This window comes from Falco punctatus (genome assembly GCF_963210335.1).
Source record: "Falco punctatus genome assembly, chromosome: 5".
Classification (NCBI taxonomy): Eukaryota; Metazoa; Chordata; class Aves; order Falconiformes; family Falconidae; genus Falco; species Falco punctatus.
This window is the reverse complement of record NC_137584.1, coordinates 35067338-35084819: the sequence shown is the minus strand read 5'-3', so window position 1 is coordinate 35084819 and position 17482 is coordinate 35067338. Positions and strand designations below refer to the sequence as shown.

Below are 17482 nucleotides of genomic sequence, written 5' to 3'. Positions count from 1 at the left end.
GTTCTTATAACAGTGCTTGTAAGCAATTAATCAGTTAAATCTTTTCACTGCCTAAGACACTATGGTCGTGGAGAAAGTGTATTTCACTAGAGCTGGGGTCTGGCAAGGAGATACCCACATATTACAAACCTACTGTTCTTGATCTTTGGCTCCTGGCCCCCCATGTAAAAGTTTTTGCTTGCACTTGATGTGCTGTAGCTTTCTTGGGTTTGTATGCTACAGTTAGAGGTGGAGTCTTGTATTTTGTAAGCACATACGAAATACGCATTTTATCAGGGGCTTCACTTTTGTACCTGGTCATTACACAGCTGATTATCTGCGTGGATTTCTAGTGGGGCTTTGACTGCTTAACAATTATTTATCAACCAAGCCTTTGGGAAATTAACAACAATGTTTACTCCTTATGGTGTTTTGATTGACCACTGTGCTCAGAGGACCAAAAGAAGAGGTTATTTTGATTCGGAACACAAATTACTGTGGCCTGTAAAGACTTCTCTAGCTACGCTAATTTTTACTTTGCCATCTCTGCTATATCTTTTACAGATGTTATGTGTCACAACCTTCCTTGCCTTTCCTCCACATACTCACTTGTCTTGTGACCTCTTGAAGTCACAAGACAATCTGTTATAAGGGCTCTCTCGAAATCTTTAAGAGCTCCTGTGGGAACAGAGCTGGGCATGCACAGCAGTGCTCTGTCTCTTGATAAGGTCAAACAATGCAGGTAGAAAACATCCTTAACTGTTTCAAGTGTTTTGGATTATTTCACTAGGAAATAGGGGGAAATGATCACTAGAAAGAGTTGTAGCCATCACAGATTGCAAAACGTCTTCAGTTCCTTGTAAGCAAATGTGTTCACAATATTTTTAAAGCCATTAGTGTTTCCAGTTTCTCGGGATTGAGCATGGGGGATGCTCAGTCTCAGGAGATGGGGATGAAGCGGAAGCAGAGCTGAATGTGAAAAATTTTACTACCCCATGAAAAATTCTGGGAACTAAAGCATCCTGTCACAAATCAAAACCATTTGCTTCCCAAACTAAAATCAAGTTATTTTACTTTTGATAATTGCAAATTGCTTTTAATTGAGACATTTGAAAGCATGCTTTAATATTCATTAACTTTGATGGTGAACTGAAAAACCACATTATAAAAAGACAGTTCTTATTTTGGCAACATTGAAACTTTTATGGAACACTCTTCCATAAAAGAGAAATTAATCAAAGTTGATCCTGCAGAAAGTTTAATTTGCAAGACTGAATTTTCTTACAAAACAAAAAGCAGCTCAGAAATTCCCAAGATTTTACTGATGTTTTCTTTTCATTTCAGAGTTGAAGATGATTTAGAGAAACTTTTGAAAGTAACCTCCAAACCAAAACCTAAGGTACGATCAAAACCACCACTGCCTCAGAAGCCAGCAGTTGCCCCCAGGAGCACTAATTCATCTCCACTGGCAAAGCCAAAGGAAAAGAGGATTCAGACAATGAATGAAGTGGACATTCTCCAGTATATCCAGGAAAATGAATCTATCAACAATCAAGATACAAGTCTTTTTTGAAGATAGTATTTTTAAAATGCAATGATGCCTTCTTGGCCCAAACTTCCAGTGAGCTCAGGTGACAGTAGCAAAAGTTGACCAGATGTCTTTACTGTCACGGTGCTCATTTGTGTACCATGATATAGAAGAGCAACAAGTTTGACTAGTAGAGGCTCAACATGTTTTCAAAACAGTGCAGTTGATATAATGTTGCCTTAGATTTTCAGGGGTTTACAGAGGATGTGGACAAGGACATAGCACTACAGATTTTCTGCTACTATTTTAGTATCAACATAGTACAGTTTTAGCTAGTTTAGTCCTGACTGAAAATGCTAAGTGTGTTGCACACATAGCCAATAAATGGTCTGAAGCAGGGCAGGGTGCTGTTCCTGTCACTTTAGATAGTGTATTTCAGCTCACTGGAAAGGTCATTTTCCTTTTTTCCTGCACATTTTTGTAGCAGTCCTTTCCTCCCTGACTGGTTTTTCAGCGATTTATAATCAGGAACTGTTAAGTATAGGTAACAGTTCCTCTGTAGTGGAGAGACTGAAATCCCAGCTAAGCCTGACAATCTGCTGCCTTTGTTGTTGTGCAAATGCCAATTTATAAGAGAACTTGTAGGACTGCAAACTTTTAGGATGCTATGCACCTCTGGCCCCTGGGGAGAATACCAAATGACAAGATGGCTAAGAGTGCAGCTGCAGATGTATTCGGAGGCTGCAGTGTGTAAGAGGTTTGGATGCTGTAGGACTCTTGTGAACCTACTCAAGATTCACAAGGGCTAATTTTTTCCAGCCAGGTCTTCCTGGGCTTCCACTGCAGTTAGTGGAGTGAAAGAGGTTTCTCCAGGAGGTGATTCAGTGCAAGTGTCCTGATGCAGGAACTCTGAATTGCTGTCTGGAGTCACTCACTTGCTCTTTCTCCTTCCCTTCTCCCAGAACTCAGAAGCCATGGTGATTAATTCCACTTAGATAAAATGATTTTTTTTGATAAAACAGTGGCCTGTTCATTACTATGGCAATAGTTAAAACAAGGGAAGGCAAACTTGGGATTATCCAGAGGGAAAAATCGGAAGAAAATATACTGGAGAAATTTTAATATGCAGGAAAAGAAAAACATAATAAAACAGGTATCCTGGACTATGCCTCTTATTCCCCAGCTCAGGCACTCTGGCTGAACACGCTGAATTTACATCTAATGTGGGTTGATACCTGCTATCATGTCGAAGGAGATTCCTGAACTCATTCCACGTGTTCTATCCAGATGTGAAAACAAGCCACCCAGAGTGAAAAGATTAATATATTTAAGCCATATTACTATCCTCAAGTTTGCCTTTCTAATATAGAACAAAATAAATAGAAAGCATTATATATATATATATATATATGTTTAATAATGAAATTAAATCTTTTAGTATTTCCTTTTTAAGCCAATGGAAAATATGATAAAGGTCTTTTGATTTGATAGGACAGATAAAACGCAAGCATTGGCTCTTACCTATGTACAGTATGTTTCAGTATAATAAAACATTTTGCTAACCTGCAGGTGTTATTATTGTTCTCTAGGTTGTACAGTAGCAGCAAATCAGAGTTAAGAGATGGATTGCATTTAAGATCTGAGGAGCATTACATGGAGTTAAAGTGCATGCTCCACTAAACCCCTGTGTAACTAAGTATGAAACCAAGAATGTAGCTGCACTCATATTTCCTTTGAGAGCTGCTAAAAGTTAAAACTCTATGTGGGCAGAGGTGGTACCTGATTATGTCTGTTCTCATAGTGCAATTAGGAAGCTTGTTGATCCCATCCTGCAGAAGGGGAACAAAAGCATGAGGAGAAAATAGATGACTTTCCAGAGAGTAGGCAGAGAATAGCAGTCAGGAGAAAAATTCAAGAGAGCCTTCCTATTGCACTACCTGGTGTCATGAACTACCATAGTATATTTAACTGAGAGTTGAGGAATTTTGATTGCCACTTTTTTCAGCACTATTTAGGGAGACTGTTTGCATTTCTGTATTTTTGGTCAACAGCCCATCACGTGGCCTGAACACTGCTAAAACTGCCATATTGAGGGCCTTCCTGGTTTCAGCCGGGATAGTTAATTGTCTTCTTAGTAACTGGTGCAGTGCTGTGATTTGGACTTGGTGTGAGAGCAGTACTGACAGCACACGGATGTTTTTGGTTGTTGCCAGGTAATGTTTATACTAAGTCAAGGACCTCTCGGTTTCTCGGGCCTGCCAGCGAGAGGGCTGGAGAGGCATGGGGAATGGGGAGGGGACACAGCCGGGACAGCTGAGCCCAGCTAGCCAGAGGGATAGTCCTTACCACTGAATGTCATGCTGAGTATATAAGCTGCGGGAAGAAGAAGGAAGTGGGGGGACACTGGGCATTATGGCATTGGTCTTCCCAAGTAACCGTTACATGTGATGGACCCAGCTTTCCTGGGGATGGCTGAGCACCTGCCTGCCCGTGGGAAGTGGTGAAAGTGGTGAGTGGACTCCTTGTTTTGCTTTGCTTGCGTGTGCGGCTTTTGCTTTACTTGTTGGATTGTTCTTGTCTCAACCCTCGAGTTTTAGATACCTTTCCAATTCTCCCCATCCCTCTGGGTGGCAGGTGAGTGAGCGGGCAGCTGCGTGGGGCTTGGTTGTCAGCCGGGGTTAAACCATGACAAAGCCATAGATTTAATGATCAGTAGACTAAGTTCAGATCTTCACCCTGAGTGGGGGATCAACAAAGGAAAAGGATTATGATTTTTTTGAAGTAAACTAGAGATATCAAAGAAGAACAGAGCTGGCAGTGGACTGGGAAGACCAGTTTGTCCACCTAAGCAGGAACATCCTGCTGGTGGCAGTTCTTGCTGGCCAGGACAAGATGTTACTGATGTGATGTTGCAACTGAAGAGTAGGCAGATGCCAGAGCAGGACATGGTGGCTGAACACATGGGCTGGAGAGATACTTGAGCGTGGGCACTGGATTGTTCTTGCAGTGGCAGTAATTATGCCTGTGTTATCTCTCATAGACATTTTTCTAACCTGTCTTTAAAAATTTGTCTGTCTGGAGAGCAGCACTGGAGATGTCATAGCCTCCCTGGGTGTGCCATTACAATTCTTTGCCATCCTATTAGAAATGTTTTCCTACTGTTTGACACAACTGTTCCTTCTTGCAACTTAAGCTCATTACATTTAATTCTCATCACCACAGAAAGAGAGCAAAGTGTATTCCTTTCAGTCTTTTTTCTAGACTGCACAATTCTGCCTGGTGAGAGTGGCAGCAAGACAGGTCAGGACATTGCTACGATACCAGCTTCTAACGACTTTCTATGCCCTAGATGAATGTTGACATCTTGCATTTGATTTCTTCCGTTTTTAGACAGAATTGCTACATATCCACCTATCAATTTACCAAGGGCAATGAAGGATGCCAGCATCCCACACCTTTTCATTAACACCACTTGGTGCAGTGACACAATGTACAGCCTTTGTTCCAGCTGGGACTACGTTTTTCTTTCACCATTCCTAGAAAGAATTGTTATAAGCAACATCATCTATCTGCCTTCCACCATCTCAAAGAGCTCCACTCAGCTTTTGCAAAGCAGTGGGAGGGTAGATATTATATATTACCATCATAACCATGGGAACATGCCCAGTAATACTGATGTAACAACAGTATAGCTGTATCCATTTTGAGTGGCCAAGGAATACTTTGCCCCCCAGCCCTCCCTAAAATTGTCAAATTACCTAAACAACACAGGGAAGGAAGAGCTGTTAATTGTTTCCTGTGCTAGGTTTTTAAGATGATTTTAAGGTCAATGCTTTACTTCAGAAAAAATCTATCTTTCCTGTCAAGGAACTAACATAAAAAGATCCTTCATAAAACCCAGCATTATGCATTTGTTTTACAATGCAAATGTCTAGCAGCAGTAATATTTATAGGCACTTTGAGGTGATTTACAGTCCTTGAATAAATTATATATAATGAATCATTACTATACAAGAGAAGAATGTCAGGCACACGTATCACAGAAAAATTGAACATATTATTTGAAATGACACAGGGAAACCACACGACATACTTTGCATCCTGCCAGACCAGAACTTTCAGGGCTTTTTTTTCATGCATCACTTCTAGTAGCCACTATTTTATTAGTCTGCTCTTGACAACTCCTGAAATTCAATTATGGACCCTAATGTGGTTCTTGGCTGACAGGTATCACATTTTGACATTAGTAATAGCTAGCTCATCAGAAGATTTGCAAAGCAAGAGTTGTATTTAAACCCTTTCAAACAAAAGATGTTTTCTTTAGTGATTAGATCTCTTAATAGGTATGTCTGTTGCTTTAGAAACTGCTTCTTGTTTTGCATAACCTTCTGCTTGTTATGTGGTACCGCACTAATTACATTATTTGGGTCACAGTTAAAATACTGGTATCACCAAACTGAGTATTCCAGAGATGAACTGTGGGTCATCTGCTCAGGTCTGTTATGTTGCTGATTTTTTAGGAAAGCTAATTCCCACATAGCATTTAAGGCCTGATTCTTTCAGTCACAATTTGTGTTGGGTCTAAAACTATGTATTAACTCAAACTGGTATTTCTGCTAATATTTGCCCAGATGTTAGCTTCTGTAAAGAAGCTGAGCTTGCTACAGCTGAATACACAAGTCAGCCTGTGATTTAAGGTCATGAAAATCCAGCACACTCAGGGCACTAAGGCATTAGCTAATGAAAGGAAACTGTAAATGACCAGTCCCTGTGGTCATTAGATTTAATATAGAGTAAAAGAAAGCACTGGTATTTCATTTAAAAATGTTGACTGTCACTAATGTCACCAAGGATTCTTGAATCTTTGTGTGTGCATCAACCATGTTTCTTATCGATGTGATCACACGTTTGTGACAATTTAAAACCTCTTGAGAGAGGGGGTTTACTGTGAAGTTTTATCTATATTCTTACTTTTAATCTCTGCATCAACAACAGAACTGGATAGTCACTCAGTTGCTTTCTGTATTGCACCCATTCCTTCCTTGATTCATCTTTAAACCCTTCTGAACCAATTTTTTCAGCCCTTAACACAGCACTGATCTTCCTTTACAGCCTTACACATACTACTGGTATTTGATGTCATGCATTGAACCTAATGAAGAATTCAAATGAAGGGAAATCATGTACCTGTGTTACCAGAGAACTGTCTGTAGGGTATACTGCTTTGAGTAAAAATACCAGCAGTGAAAGGTAATGATAGTAAATTAAAGTAATAGTCAAATTAAGTGCTGCTGTGGGAGTTCAGAAGTCAATGAAGCTGCTTAAAGGATTGATTAGTCATAGATATTTAGGGACTAAGTTTTAATCATACCAGCATGTTATAGATGCTAAAAATTTATATGGGGTCAGGGAGACACTGGTTAGACTCATGAAAGAGAAATCTATCAAGGGTCGTTAAAGATGCCACTTAGAGCTTGGGAAGTCCTTGAGCTGCAAGTTGCTGGAAATGAGGAGAATATTCAACCAGTAAATATTTTTGTATTTCCCTATAGTCATCTGCTTTTGACTGTTGTGAAGAATACTGTATTGAACTAACCCAAACTCACACTGAATGAGTCCCTTAGTGAGGATTTGGTGACTGAAAGATCAGAACATACTCAGTGCTTTATCATCCTGCTTCCCAGCACCCTCAATGAAAGCCATCTACTTGCCTTACAACAACAAAACCATTTCTCCTATTCACTCAGGAGAGATTCCTGAAGTCAGTGGGAATTTTGATTTGCAGTATATACTTTTTCAAAGCCACTTTTGACACGTATGTGTTATATTTGCAGTGAGCGGTGAAAGTCTTACTGTTATCAGAGGAAGATTTCAACCATTCTTGAATGCTCCTCCAGATCCCACCCTTAATGGTAAGACTTAGTAGATACCATGATGTGCCTAGGAAGTCAAATGTAACAGATTTGCCAGGGGTAACGAGGCAACAAACGACATCATCACAACCCACAACACTCAGCAAATTTTCATGGAATAACCCCTAAATAGACCATCTGAGGTTATGTTATGCTTGTGAGGTGCTCAGGAACCTCAGAGTTTGAAGTCAAAAACCAAACACAAAAAGACGTAAGAGCCCGCTGGCCTCTGCTGCATTAACAGCCACTACAGTTTGTTACCCTCAGGTATATTGTTTTTCTTGTCAAGTACTTGGGGATCATAGTATAACATTTAGAGGTTTGGAGCTGTTAAAGCCATGGGGAAGCATTGTGGTCATCATGCATGTGGTCTTCAAGTGGGAGTTTCAGTCACCTAGCAACATCAGGATGATGTATGAAACCATCATTTTGTTGGGTTTTGGTAAAAAAACGCAAGCCAGTCTCTCCTTGAACTTGTTAAATACTCTCTGAATGCAATTTAGCCATTTGCTGCCAAAGGCAGTGTTTCTGTGCCATTTATGTCATGGAAAGGTTGCTTCCTATGACTGCTGGGGGAGCTGTACAGTCAATCTAAGCTGCCAAAATCCCATGCAGATCATTAGAAGCCTGGTGATGCTGATGCTTGAGAAAGGAGGTACAGGAATAGGATGTGACACCACCGACAAGCCTGATCAACTTGGAGAGCACCGCTGAGAATGGGAGAGACAGGACAGAATGAAAGAAGGTATCTGCCCGATTTATACACAGAGCTCCAGAGCCTTTCACATCTCTTGAAAAACTGGGGCTGCAGGGCTGAAAGAAAGAATTCATTTAATGGTTCTTTGGCGAGATGAGCACCATGGTTTTTCAAATGAACATAAAAACAAACAAAATAAAATCACAAAATTCCTAGGGTATTTACTGAGCACTTTTCTTACTTCTCTGTTAATTTCTTTGCTTTTTTAAGTTCTTCCAGGCAATTTGTGCTAATGATCACAAACTTCTCAGATTATTTTGTTGGTAATAACAATGTAAGGCCACTCATTTCACCTCAGAGGAACTTCTAGAAATGGTTGTTTGATAATGTACAGCTATGTTAACAAGTTCTTGCTGTGAACTAGAATAATAATTTCTTTACCTTGAATGCTGATAATCAAAGCTACCTAATGCTCCCCCCCTGCCTTATGCAATCAAATCTGCAGGCTGCTATGATTTGTTTCCCTGCTTATGCCTTCCTGTGTCTTGACCTTTAATAGCATACATATTTAATCTTGTGTACAGACCCTGAAAGGAATTTTTTGTGTCCAGAACTGCTATCTAATTATAGTTGCAAAGCCTTAAGCTAAAAAGAAAACCTAATTGTACATGGAATGATCTGGAAAATTCATCTTTTTCATGAGGAATAAAAAAAAAAAAATCTGGAACTGTCTTCATCAGTGGTTTAGCTTAGTTCAAGGGAGCACTTTCATAGCAAATCTCCTGATTGGCTCCATTGGCCATACGCTGGTTCCCATCACAGAGCTGCCACAGAGCAACCTGGACACTTGGGTCCAAAGGACCCAACTAGAAGTAGAAATAACTTCCCCAAAATGTGCCAATTTTGCAAATGTGCAAATTTGCAAATCCTCCCTGTTGTGTTGCTGCACTTGCTGATGCCATCAGTGCGTGTTTGGTGGTAAACTGAGCCCAAAATCCAGCTGACCTCAACCTGTTTCCTTCCACCTTTGCAGTAAGACATTGTACTTAGCAAAGGAAGGAAGGGGCAAAATCACAGGGAGGTTCAGGTGTCCCCTGGTCTGCAGATGTTGGAGTGGATTTCGCAATACCTATTCAGGTACTCTTAGTATCACAGTTTGGTCTCTGTTCATCTGTCTCTGTGCTCTAGGCAGAGAGTTAACAAGTTTTGCATTAAGCAAACATTGGCCAGAACTAAAGGAGTAATTTAAGTTGTGTGATAATAAGTAAGTTGTGTGAGAGAGACAGGGAGAGGAAAAAAAACTCCTACATCTCTTGCTCCCAAGTAGAAATACAGAAGCAGAGAATGGTTTGGGTTTGAAGCGAGCTTAAAGATCACCTAGTTCCAGCCCCCTGCCACGGGCAGGGTCACCTTCCACTAGACCAGGTTGCTCCAAGCCCCATCCAGCCTGGCCTTGAGCACTGCCGGAGATGGGACATCCACAGCTGCTCTGGGCAGCCTGGGCCAGTGCCTCACCACCCTCACAGTGAAGAATTTCTTCCTTATATCTAATCTAAGACTACCCTCCTTCAGTTTAAAGGCGTTACCCCTTGTCCTATCACTACACTATTGTGTAAAAAGTCCCTCTCCAGCTTTCTTGCAGGCCCCCTTTAGGTACTGGAAGGTGCTATAAGGTCTCCCTGGAGCCTTCTATTCTCCAGGCTGAACAATCTCAACTTTCAGCCTGTCTTCATAGGAGAGGTGCTCCAGCCCTCTGACCGTCTTATCATCTCATATGTAGATGTCCTTATTACTTGCTACAAAATCCCTGTTTCTTATTCTGTTTCTTTCCAGTTTCAGCAGGAAAGGTAATGCTTGATTTTGCCACTGCTTTGCTTCATGTTTGCTGGAGTAATGGCAGATGGACGTTCGAAAGTCCCTGAGGCTGAGGAAGGCAAAAAGCCCACATTTCCCCACCACCCTGGGTGAGTACATTAGGCAGAGTACCAGCAAAAATTTAGAAGAAATAAAAACTTCCTTAATCAACAAGACAGGAGACTGTCTGTCCCAAGCCTGGCTCAAAAATAGTGACTGGGGGTCACTCTGAGACTCTGTGGCTTCCTCCCATTTGCAAACTGGCACCCCACAAACCAGGCCAGATGGGGTGGCAGGATGCTGGTATGGCTGTGCTCCACGCTCCCAGCCTGTGCTCGGGGGACTGCTTTCAGCTGAGGCTGACAAGCAACAAGGCTGTTCTGAATGGTGTTGCACTTGCTAGATTTACCAGCTCCATATTTGCAAGTCTGTGCATGATGACTCTGTTTCGTAGTCACGAGCTGACCCATTTCCTTTTAATGCAGTAATTACCAGATTAACCGCCTTCCCCTTCCAGGTGCTGACCTACAGTGGCTCATCCAGTAATTACTGTGGATGAAATCTGTAATGTCTGAATTTACCACAGCTTTTTTTTATCCATTTCTGTTGCTGTTTCTTTTTTTTTTTCCTTATTTTTCCCTTTTCCTTTTTTTCCCCACCCCTTTTTCTTTTTCCAACTTGACCTGCAGATTTACCAGCTTTGTGAAAGAAAATCATGGCGGTTTTTGGCTCAGCCATATGATAAGAAGAGAAAGAGAAAAACTGGGAGTTTAGTGGAAAAAAATAATACCATTTCCCTAGAGCCATATTTGAATAATGAATGCCATTTAATTCTCCCAGAGATCCACACAGGGAGTTACACAGGGCAGCATTAGAAACCAGCAAGGGATCCCAGGCTAAGAGGTGTCATCGTTGTCTGCTGTCTCACCTTACTGTGAAGACTGTGCTGCTGGCAGGGACATTTCAAACTGTTCTGGATAAGAGTGACAAAGTGAGCACAGCACCACATCCCTGCCCAGGGGCTGGGGTATTCACCTGTGTGTGACTGTCGGAGACCTGCTGCCTCCTTTTCCTTTCCCAGTAGCCATTTTAATAATGGCCATTTCATGGAAACAATATTCAGTTATTTTAGACACTTCAGTAGAGACTGGGATTTAAGACTGAAGTCATTTATAGGCTCTGCGTTTCTCTCTGATAGTACATATGTATATAGTACATATGAGAACATGGAAAAAACAGAGAGGCTTTTTAATCCTCCCACAGTTAAACAGGGACTCTGTAGCACAGCCAGCAAAAGATTTGTCTGGTTTCCTATCTTGGCCATGAACCTCAAGGCTGAACTAAAAATACAAACAAAACAGTCTTGTGGGTTAAGGGATTTTCTGATTTGTTTTCACTTTTTTGTGATGTGCATAAGGATGACCTGAAATATTCTCCCTCTGAAAAACTTTTGCCTGCCTTTTCTGTTTTGTTAGAAATTTAGGAAGATGCTTGGACTGCTGGGCAGCCAGTGAACTGATGACATTGCAACAGATGAAAGGGAGGGAGAACTAGCAACAGGACAGGATATTTTGGTATTACAAGTTTTAATTTCTCTTCTAGTTGAATACCTGTTTTGTGTTAAAATGTCTAACAAAGTTTGTGAGAAAAACAATGTTTGTTAGGAGTGCTAATGAGTTTTCCCAAATGAAGGGTGTGAGAATCTGGGTTTCCTCCTATTTTTTCCCAATAAAATATAAGAAGGAAATGAATGACCTTTAAAAATAAAAAAGGAAAAGCTAAACTGTTTTCTTTATGATGTCACCAAAATAGGCCCAAAGTTCAAATTCCTTTGAAAGTCACCTTTCTCTTCCCATCCAGTCTCAGTCCCTGAACCAGTCACTCTTCAGTCACTACAGACTACTCAGAATCAATATGAATAGAAAATTTACTGAATTCGTGTCAGAACACTGTAAGACAAAACTTTTTAAATGGAAACTTTTTTAAAAATCATAGTCAACTTGTCACAGCAAAAACCACAGATACCTTCAGAGGCATAAAAATTAGAAAGCTGTCTCTGCATGGCTTTCCCCTAAGCACTAGGACTATATCTTTTGTGGTTTCCTAAAAAAAAAAAAATAGGTACTGGATGCAGATATGGGGTAGGCCCCCTTTTTATTTGAGGTTTTGCACAGCTTCGCAGGGCTGCTGTCTGAGCAAAACAGAAAAACACTGCTGCCCCTTCAGCACGCACAGGCAGGGCTGTAACCATGCCTGAAATGGAAATGGTATCAGCCACCGCAGGGGCTGAGTTGAGTTTTCTCTTATTTGAAAAATTTCTTGTCTGAAAGCAAAGTACTGGTGGCAATCCTGATTCTTGGAAATACAGTTATGAAAATGCTTAAAGCATGATTAAATGCTGACTAATGAGCAACTACATAGGAGTGTGACTATGCACAAGAAGGGAAAGCAAGGTCAGTGATTTAACAGAGAAGCTTTCAGGCCACTGAAGCAGGGCAGGCTGCGGCAACAGGGCTTTCTGTCATCACTGTACCTTGCTACGTGTGTGTGTAAGGCAAGGGACTTGCAAGGACAGTGAGAAGTGGGATTCTGGAGTATGACTAAAAGAACATTTTTCTGGGATCTGAGTTGTTTCTAATCATTGGAGGCTTCCTATTATTCTTTCCTTATTGATTACATGTCACAAATGAGACAGTAATCCCATTTGGCACCTGATTAAACCAATAGGAACGTGATCTTTATTAATATTAAGTGGCAAGTTATTCCTGCTGCAGACAAAGATGTCTAGCCATTTCCTTTACAGGGCACTGGTTTTAGTTCCTTAAACTTTGCCAGATTTTAATTGCTCGGGATAACATTTCACATGCTCGGTTATTTGGCTCCAGTTGAGATATTAAGAAAGCTTTAGCTCAAACAGTTCAACAGTCTTCAGGTGAAGATGCTGTACAAAGTTCATTTAGCCCGTATATTTTCTCTTAAAACTGTGTGGATGAAAAGGCTTTATAGACCCATGTCTTGAAAGAATGATTTGGGAATCAGCATAGAAATCACTTGGATGTCAGAGCTGTGCCTTTTGTCTTATTAATTAGAAGCAGACAAATAAAGCCTAAACCTTCCGAAATTTATCTGTACAATAAATGGAAAAAAGAAAGGAAAAAAAAAATCAATGCATATACTGCCAGTACTATAATATTGTGAGCATTTCTGTACATTTTCCTGTGAACATGGTCCCCCCTGACAGAGCCCATCTGCAGCCAGCCAGGGGACACAGCATCTCTCCTCCATAAGCCCAGTGCAGGAGGAGGCTGAGCAAGACTCACTCTGCAAACACATCTTTTGGCTGCCAATGTCCAGCTCCAAAGGGGCTGTGGTGCCTAGCAAGTGATCATTTTGGAGCTGGGGGGGACCTACAAGAAAGACTTTGGCAGCTGCAGGCCAAGCAGATATTAAACATCTGTGTTTAGGCAAAGGAACCAAACCTCAAGAGTAGTGTTTCCTATCTCAGAGCTGGCAGGTGAGAACATTTTTATAGTCAATGAAAACAACTGGCGTTTCCAGACTGCTTCATCTGACCTTCTTCTAACCTGGGGTGAGAGGAGATACCCTCTGGAAGTGCCTGTTTTCCTCTCAACAGGACCCTGGCCAACTCAGCTGCAGACTGTAGGCATCTAAACTTAGGTGAAATGGATCCTGCCCGAGGAGGCTTTCTGCCCAAAAGTCATGACGGGTCTCCCCTGAGCTGTAAGTGGAGGTGGCGGCTGCTGCCACCCGCCAGCTGCTGGGAGGCTGTTCCAGGCTGGAACCATCGGCTGGAGCTGGGCCATGAGCATTATTTTGGGCCTGTTCCTGCACGTGTGCTTTGGGTCATGTGTTAGCAGACAAGGTAGCCAAAAAACATACTGGCAGTGGCTACATGAGGAGGTTCACGTTGGCCAACACAGGGAAAATGGAGAGATGGTGGCTTGTCCCAGGTGGAACTTGTCTCCTCTCAAGCCATGATGAGCAGTCTCCTGTGGGTAAGCAAAGGTCTGTCCCTCTCTGCCTTGCGGCAAAAGTGCATCTTTACAGGGCAACTTTAAAAAAATGATTCATACATGTTAGTCCTGGGAGAGCTGTAGTTGGAGGTGTTGGGGTGGTGGGTCTATGCGTCGGGAAATCTGAAGGTTTCAGAAAACATCTCATTCTCAAATTGCCACAGAAGAGCAGAATCTCAAACAAACAATACCTTCTAACCAAAACCGTGAGAGAAAGCACTGACCAGAAGCAATGGAAGTAGGCTTTCATTTGGAGTATCGCTTTTCCCCTAAAAACATAAAGTTATAATTTAATTTTAAATCTAAACTAAAAGCCAGGGATGAGATATGTAAGCAACTGTGACAGGTTTTTTTTAAGAAAAATAAAAATTTGGAAAACCAGAAATTCATTCAGAAAGACACCGCCCTATTTCAATTCTGTTTCAATAAAATTTCTTTTTTGGGTGTTAAAAATGAAGCAATTTTCTGCCCTGCTACAGAACTCAGCTGTGCTGTGCCACTGCATCCTTGGACAGACAGGACTGCCAACAAGGACAGATGCACTCGACTCCTTAACCAAACTAGAAGCTTTGGTACAGGCTCCAAAGGAGGTAAAGGCCTGAGCTGTAAACAGGCCAAGAACTCCTCTAGATCCATTCTGTCCTCTGAAAACCCACTAAGGAGCAGAGTGACACAGTGAGCATCGATGCAGATGGGCTTGGAACACCAATCATGCAATTAACACAGGAATAGTGGGTGGCTTTTCCAAGATTCATCTATCAAGGAGCAAAGGAAGTTGTGGGTACAAGGAGTCTCATGCATGCCTTTCCCATCACATGTAATTTGATTATGAGCCAACCACTTTATTCCATAAATATGACAGCCTAAGTGAGGCTCCTTTGAGCTCTTCCAGCCAGGCAGCACGGCTGCATGGTGGTGATCTCCCCTTGAGCTGGGATGCCCCTCAAGATTGCTCCTCAAGGCAAGGGAGACCTTTTACCAACAGCAGATCTTCGGTAAGTGACCAATATTGCACATAACCTTGTAGTACGATAACACTGATTTTGTCTTGATAACTTTGATTTGTGCCTTGGTAGTTTTAAATCATCATTCAAATGACTGTGCCTCAGAGTAACAGAGTGAACCTTGAGGAATTTCATATTTTGTATGCCTTTTACATACAAGTTACACTTGTATGTAAAGTTACACTTTTACAACACCATATTAAAACCACTTCTGCTAATACCTTTGACGGTGATTCTTTAAGTGATCTAAATTGCCCATATTTGCAACATAACCCCATTTCAGCAGGAGCGTCACTGTCTCGAGACTGGCAGCTCACGTGAAGAGCTGCCTCCCTGAGCAGAAGAGCAGCAGGCTCTGAGACCTGCCAGTGGGAAAAAAACCACCACATTCTCTGGCTGTGAAGACATTAAATATTTACAGTGTCAGGTGCAGGCCATGGCTGTGGCATGGCATCGGTGGGCTACTTGCCTGTCATGAAGGTGGCCTGCCAGTGATGAATCCAGACCCAGGTGTGTTGCCTTGTGTACCATTAACCCTACCAACATTTCCTTGTCACCGTGACCCGCGGTGGGGGGCCAGGAGGGTGTCTGCATGTCTGGAAGTGGAGATGGGATAAGGCAGCAGCAACAGGAAGGTACATCCAAGTTGTGCAGTGGAAAGCTCTTGTAGCTCTGCAGTTTTTCAGGCTTGCATGAAGGTGGTGGGAGAATTTTTGCAGGGGGTTTCACCCTGCTCTTGCAGAGTGTTCGTGTTCACCCCAAGTTCCTTTCAAAATGAAAGTGAAGAATGTTTTAAAACTCACAAGGTGGGACACGAGGAGGAAAAATACCTTTTGCTCTCCTGCAATCAGTTAGATTAGTGGAGTATTTTGGAAAGCTTGGGTGATAAATATTTCAGGAATAATGAAAGGGAACTGTACCTGCAGCTGGCCTGTGGGATTTTAACAAAACAAGCTCTCTGATTTGCAGTGCAGAATTTGCACCAAAAAAAAAAAAAGCACTATCTTGACTTCCTTGTGCTGACTGAGGGCTGAAGAATGATGCCTCCACCCTTCTCATTCCCCCAAAGGGCCCTTTTTTCCTGATTTTGCAACAGGTGCATTTGGTGTCAGCCTGTCCAGACAAAGAGATGAGATGCTTATCTCATGTAGTGATGGAAAAATAATTCATTGACAAGTTATCCAAAGGACCACACACCTACATAAAACCTTGTAGTGTAGCCAAGATCATGCCTTTCCTCCATGTGTGCAGTTACAGAAGCTCCAGGCTCTTTGCAGGCAGTAATTAAGCTCAGTTTGTTGAAAGGATCACAAGCCACAAATAGCCCTTCATGTCTCCTGTCACACCAAAACTATTCCAACCTGATGTGGGCGCGTTTCTTTTTAAAATAAAACCTCCAGGTCTCCTTAGAGAAATTGAAGGAAACCAAAAAGCACTCTGGTGTGCTCTGACTTGCTTCAGGCCTTTTATGGATCACCTCTAAAGTTACCTGGAGATGATCTCTCAGCAGCAGTGCTGGACTGAGGGGCTAAACCAAATCACACGTGTGTGCCCAAACCCAAGCTACACTGGGCCTGCTCCTCAAGCCAGGACAGAAGTCATACCTGATGGTAGACACGGAAGGAGCCCTTCACCCATTTTTCTATTTTTCATGTGCATGCAAAGAAACCCCATCCAATCCCATCCTGAGAGACTACCTTGAGCAACTGAGTCAGATAAATACATCACACTCTAGGCGAGGGGACCCTGCCTTTGCAAACAGTCATGGGAGGCTGGAAATCAATTAGTGGGTTTGTTCCAACAGCCGCTAATAAGGAGCCCCACTTCCCTTGCTAGCTACTCCTAGACCTCCTCAGGTGTTGCTGTGAGCAGGGGTACCCAGACCTGCGGCTGTGTTGTCTCCTGCTGCCACAGGCAGGGTGGGAGAGGTGCTTGGAAATACAGTCCTGAAAATTTACTTTGTGTGACAATGAAGGGGAAATGTGGGGGGTAGGTGGGAGAAAAAGGAGGCAGTATAGGGTGAGGGGAAGCAGGGTAGGCTGGTGAAAGCCAGTGTCAATGCCCCACTATTTAGTCTGTGTAGGGGGCTACCTTGACCTGCCTCTTGCAGGTCCCGTGGAGCAGGAGCCATTCAGGAGTGCCCTCCAGGGCCACAACACCCAGTCATTTAATCAAAAAAAATTCATTTTCTCTGAGACCTTTCCTTGATGTGAACTGAAGCAATAACAGGGAGAAGAGGGAGAGTATCTTCAGAAGTTCAGACTCCTCCAAAGCAAAACACTCAGGTAGGTGCACCCAGATTGCCTTTGCTAGTTCCACTAGGGAGGCTCATATGGGTACAGACTTGCAGGACTGGGTGTTGTCTTTGTACATGGGATGATACAGATAATTATTGGATGATTGAAAGTACCTGTTGCTGTTAACACCAACACAGTGCCACCAGGGGACAGAGAGATTGAAAACAGCAGTGCTCA

General features: G+C 42.3%; 1 protein-coding gene across 3 annotated transcripts in view; it reads left to right on the top strand.

Annotated features, from left to right (window-relative positions):
* The window catches only part of HS1BP3 (HCLS1 binding protein 3), a 107933-nt gene that overhangs the window by 67596 nt on the left and 22855 nt on the right, over positions 1-17482 (top strand). Inside the window, exons 7-8 of one of the 3 annotated variants that reach the window (XM_080390021.1) lie at positions 1324-4016; positions 6620-12090. In XM_080390021.1, the coding sequence (XP_080246147.1) occupies positions 1324-1552 (229 nt within the window). In that variant the 3' untranslated portion in view covers positions 1553-4016; positions 6620-12090. Of the gene's footprint in view, positions 1-1323; positions 15000-17482 lie in introns of those variants that run through there. The other 2 variants (XM_080390020.1, XM_080390022.1) reach the window with 2 other exon arrangements.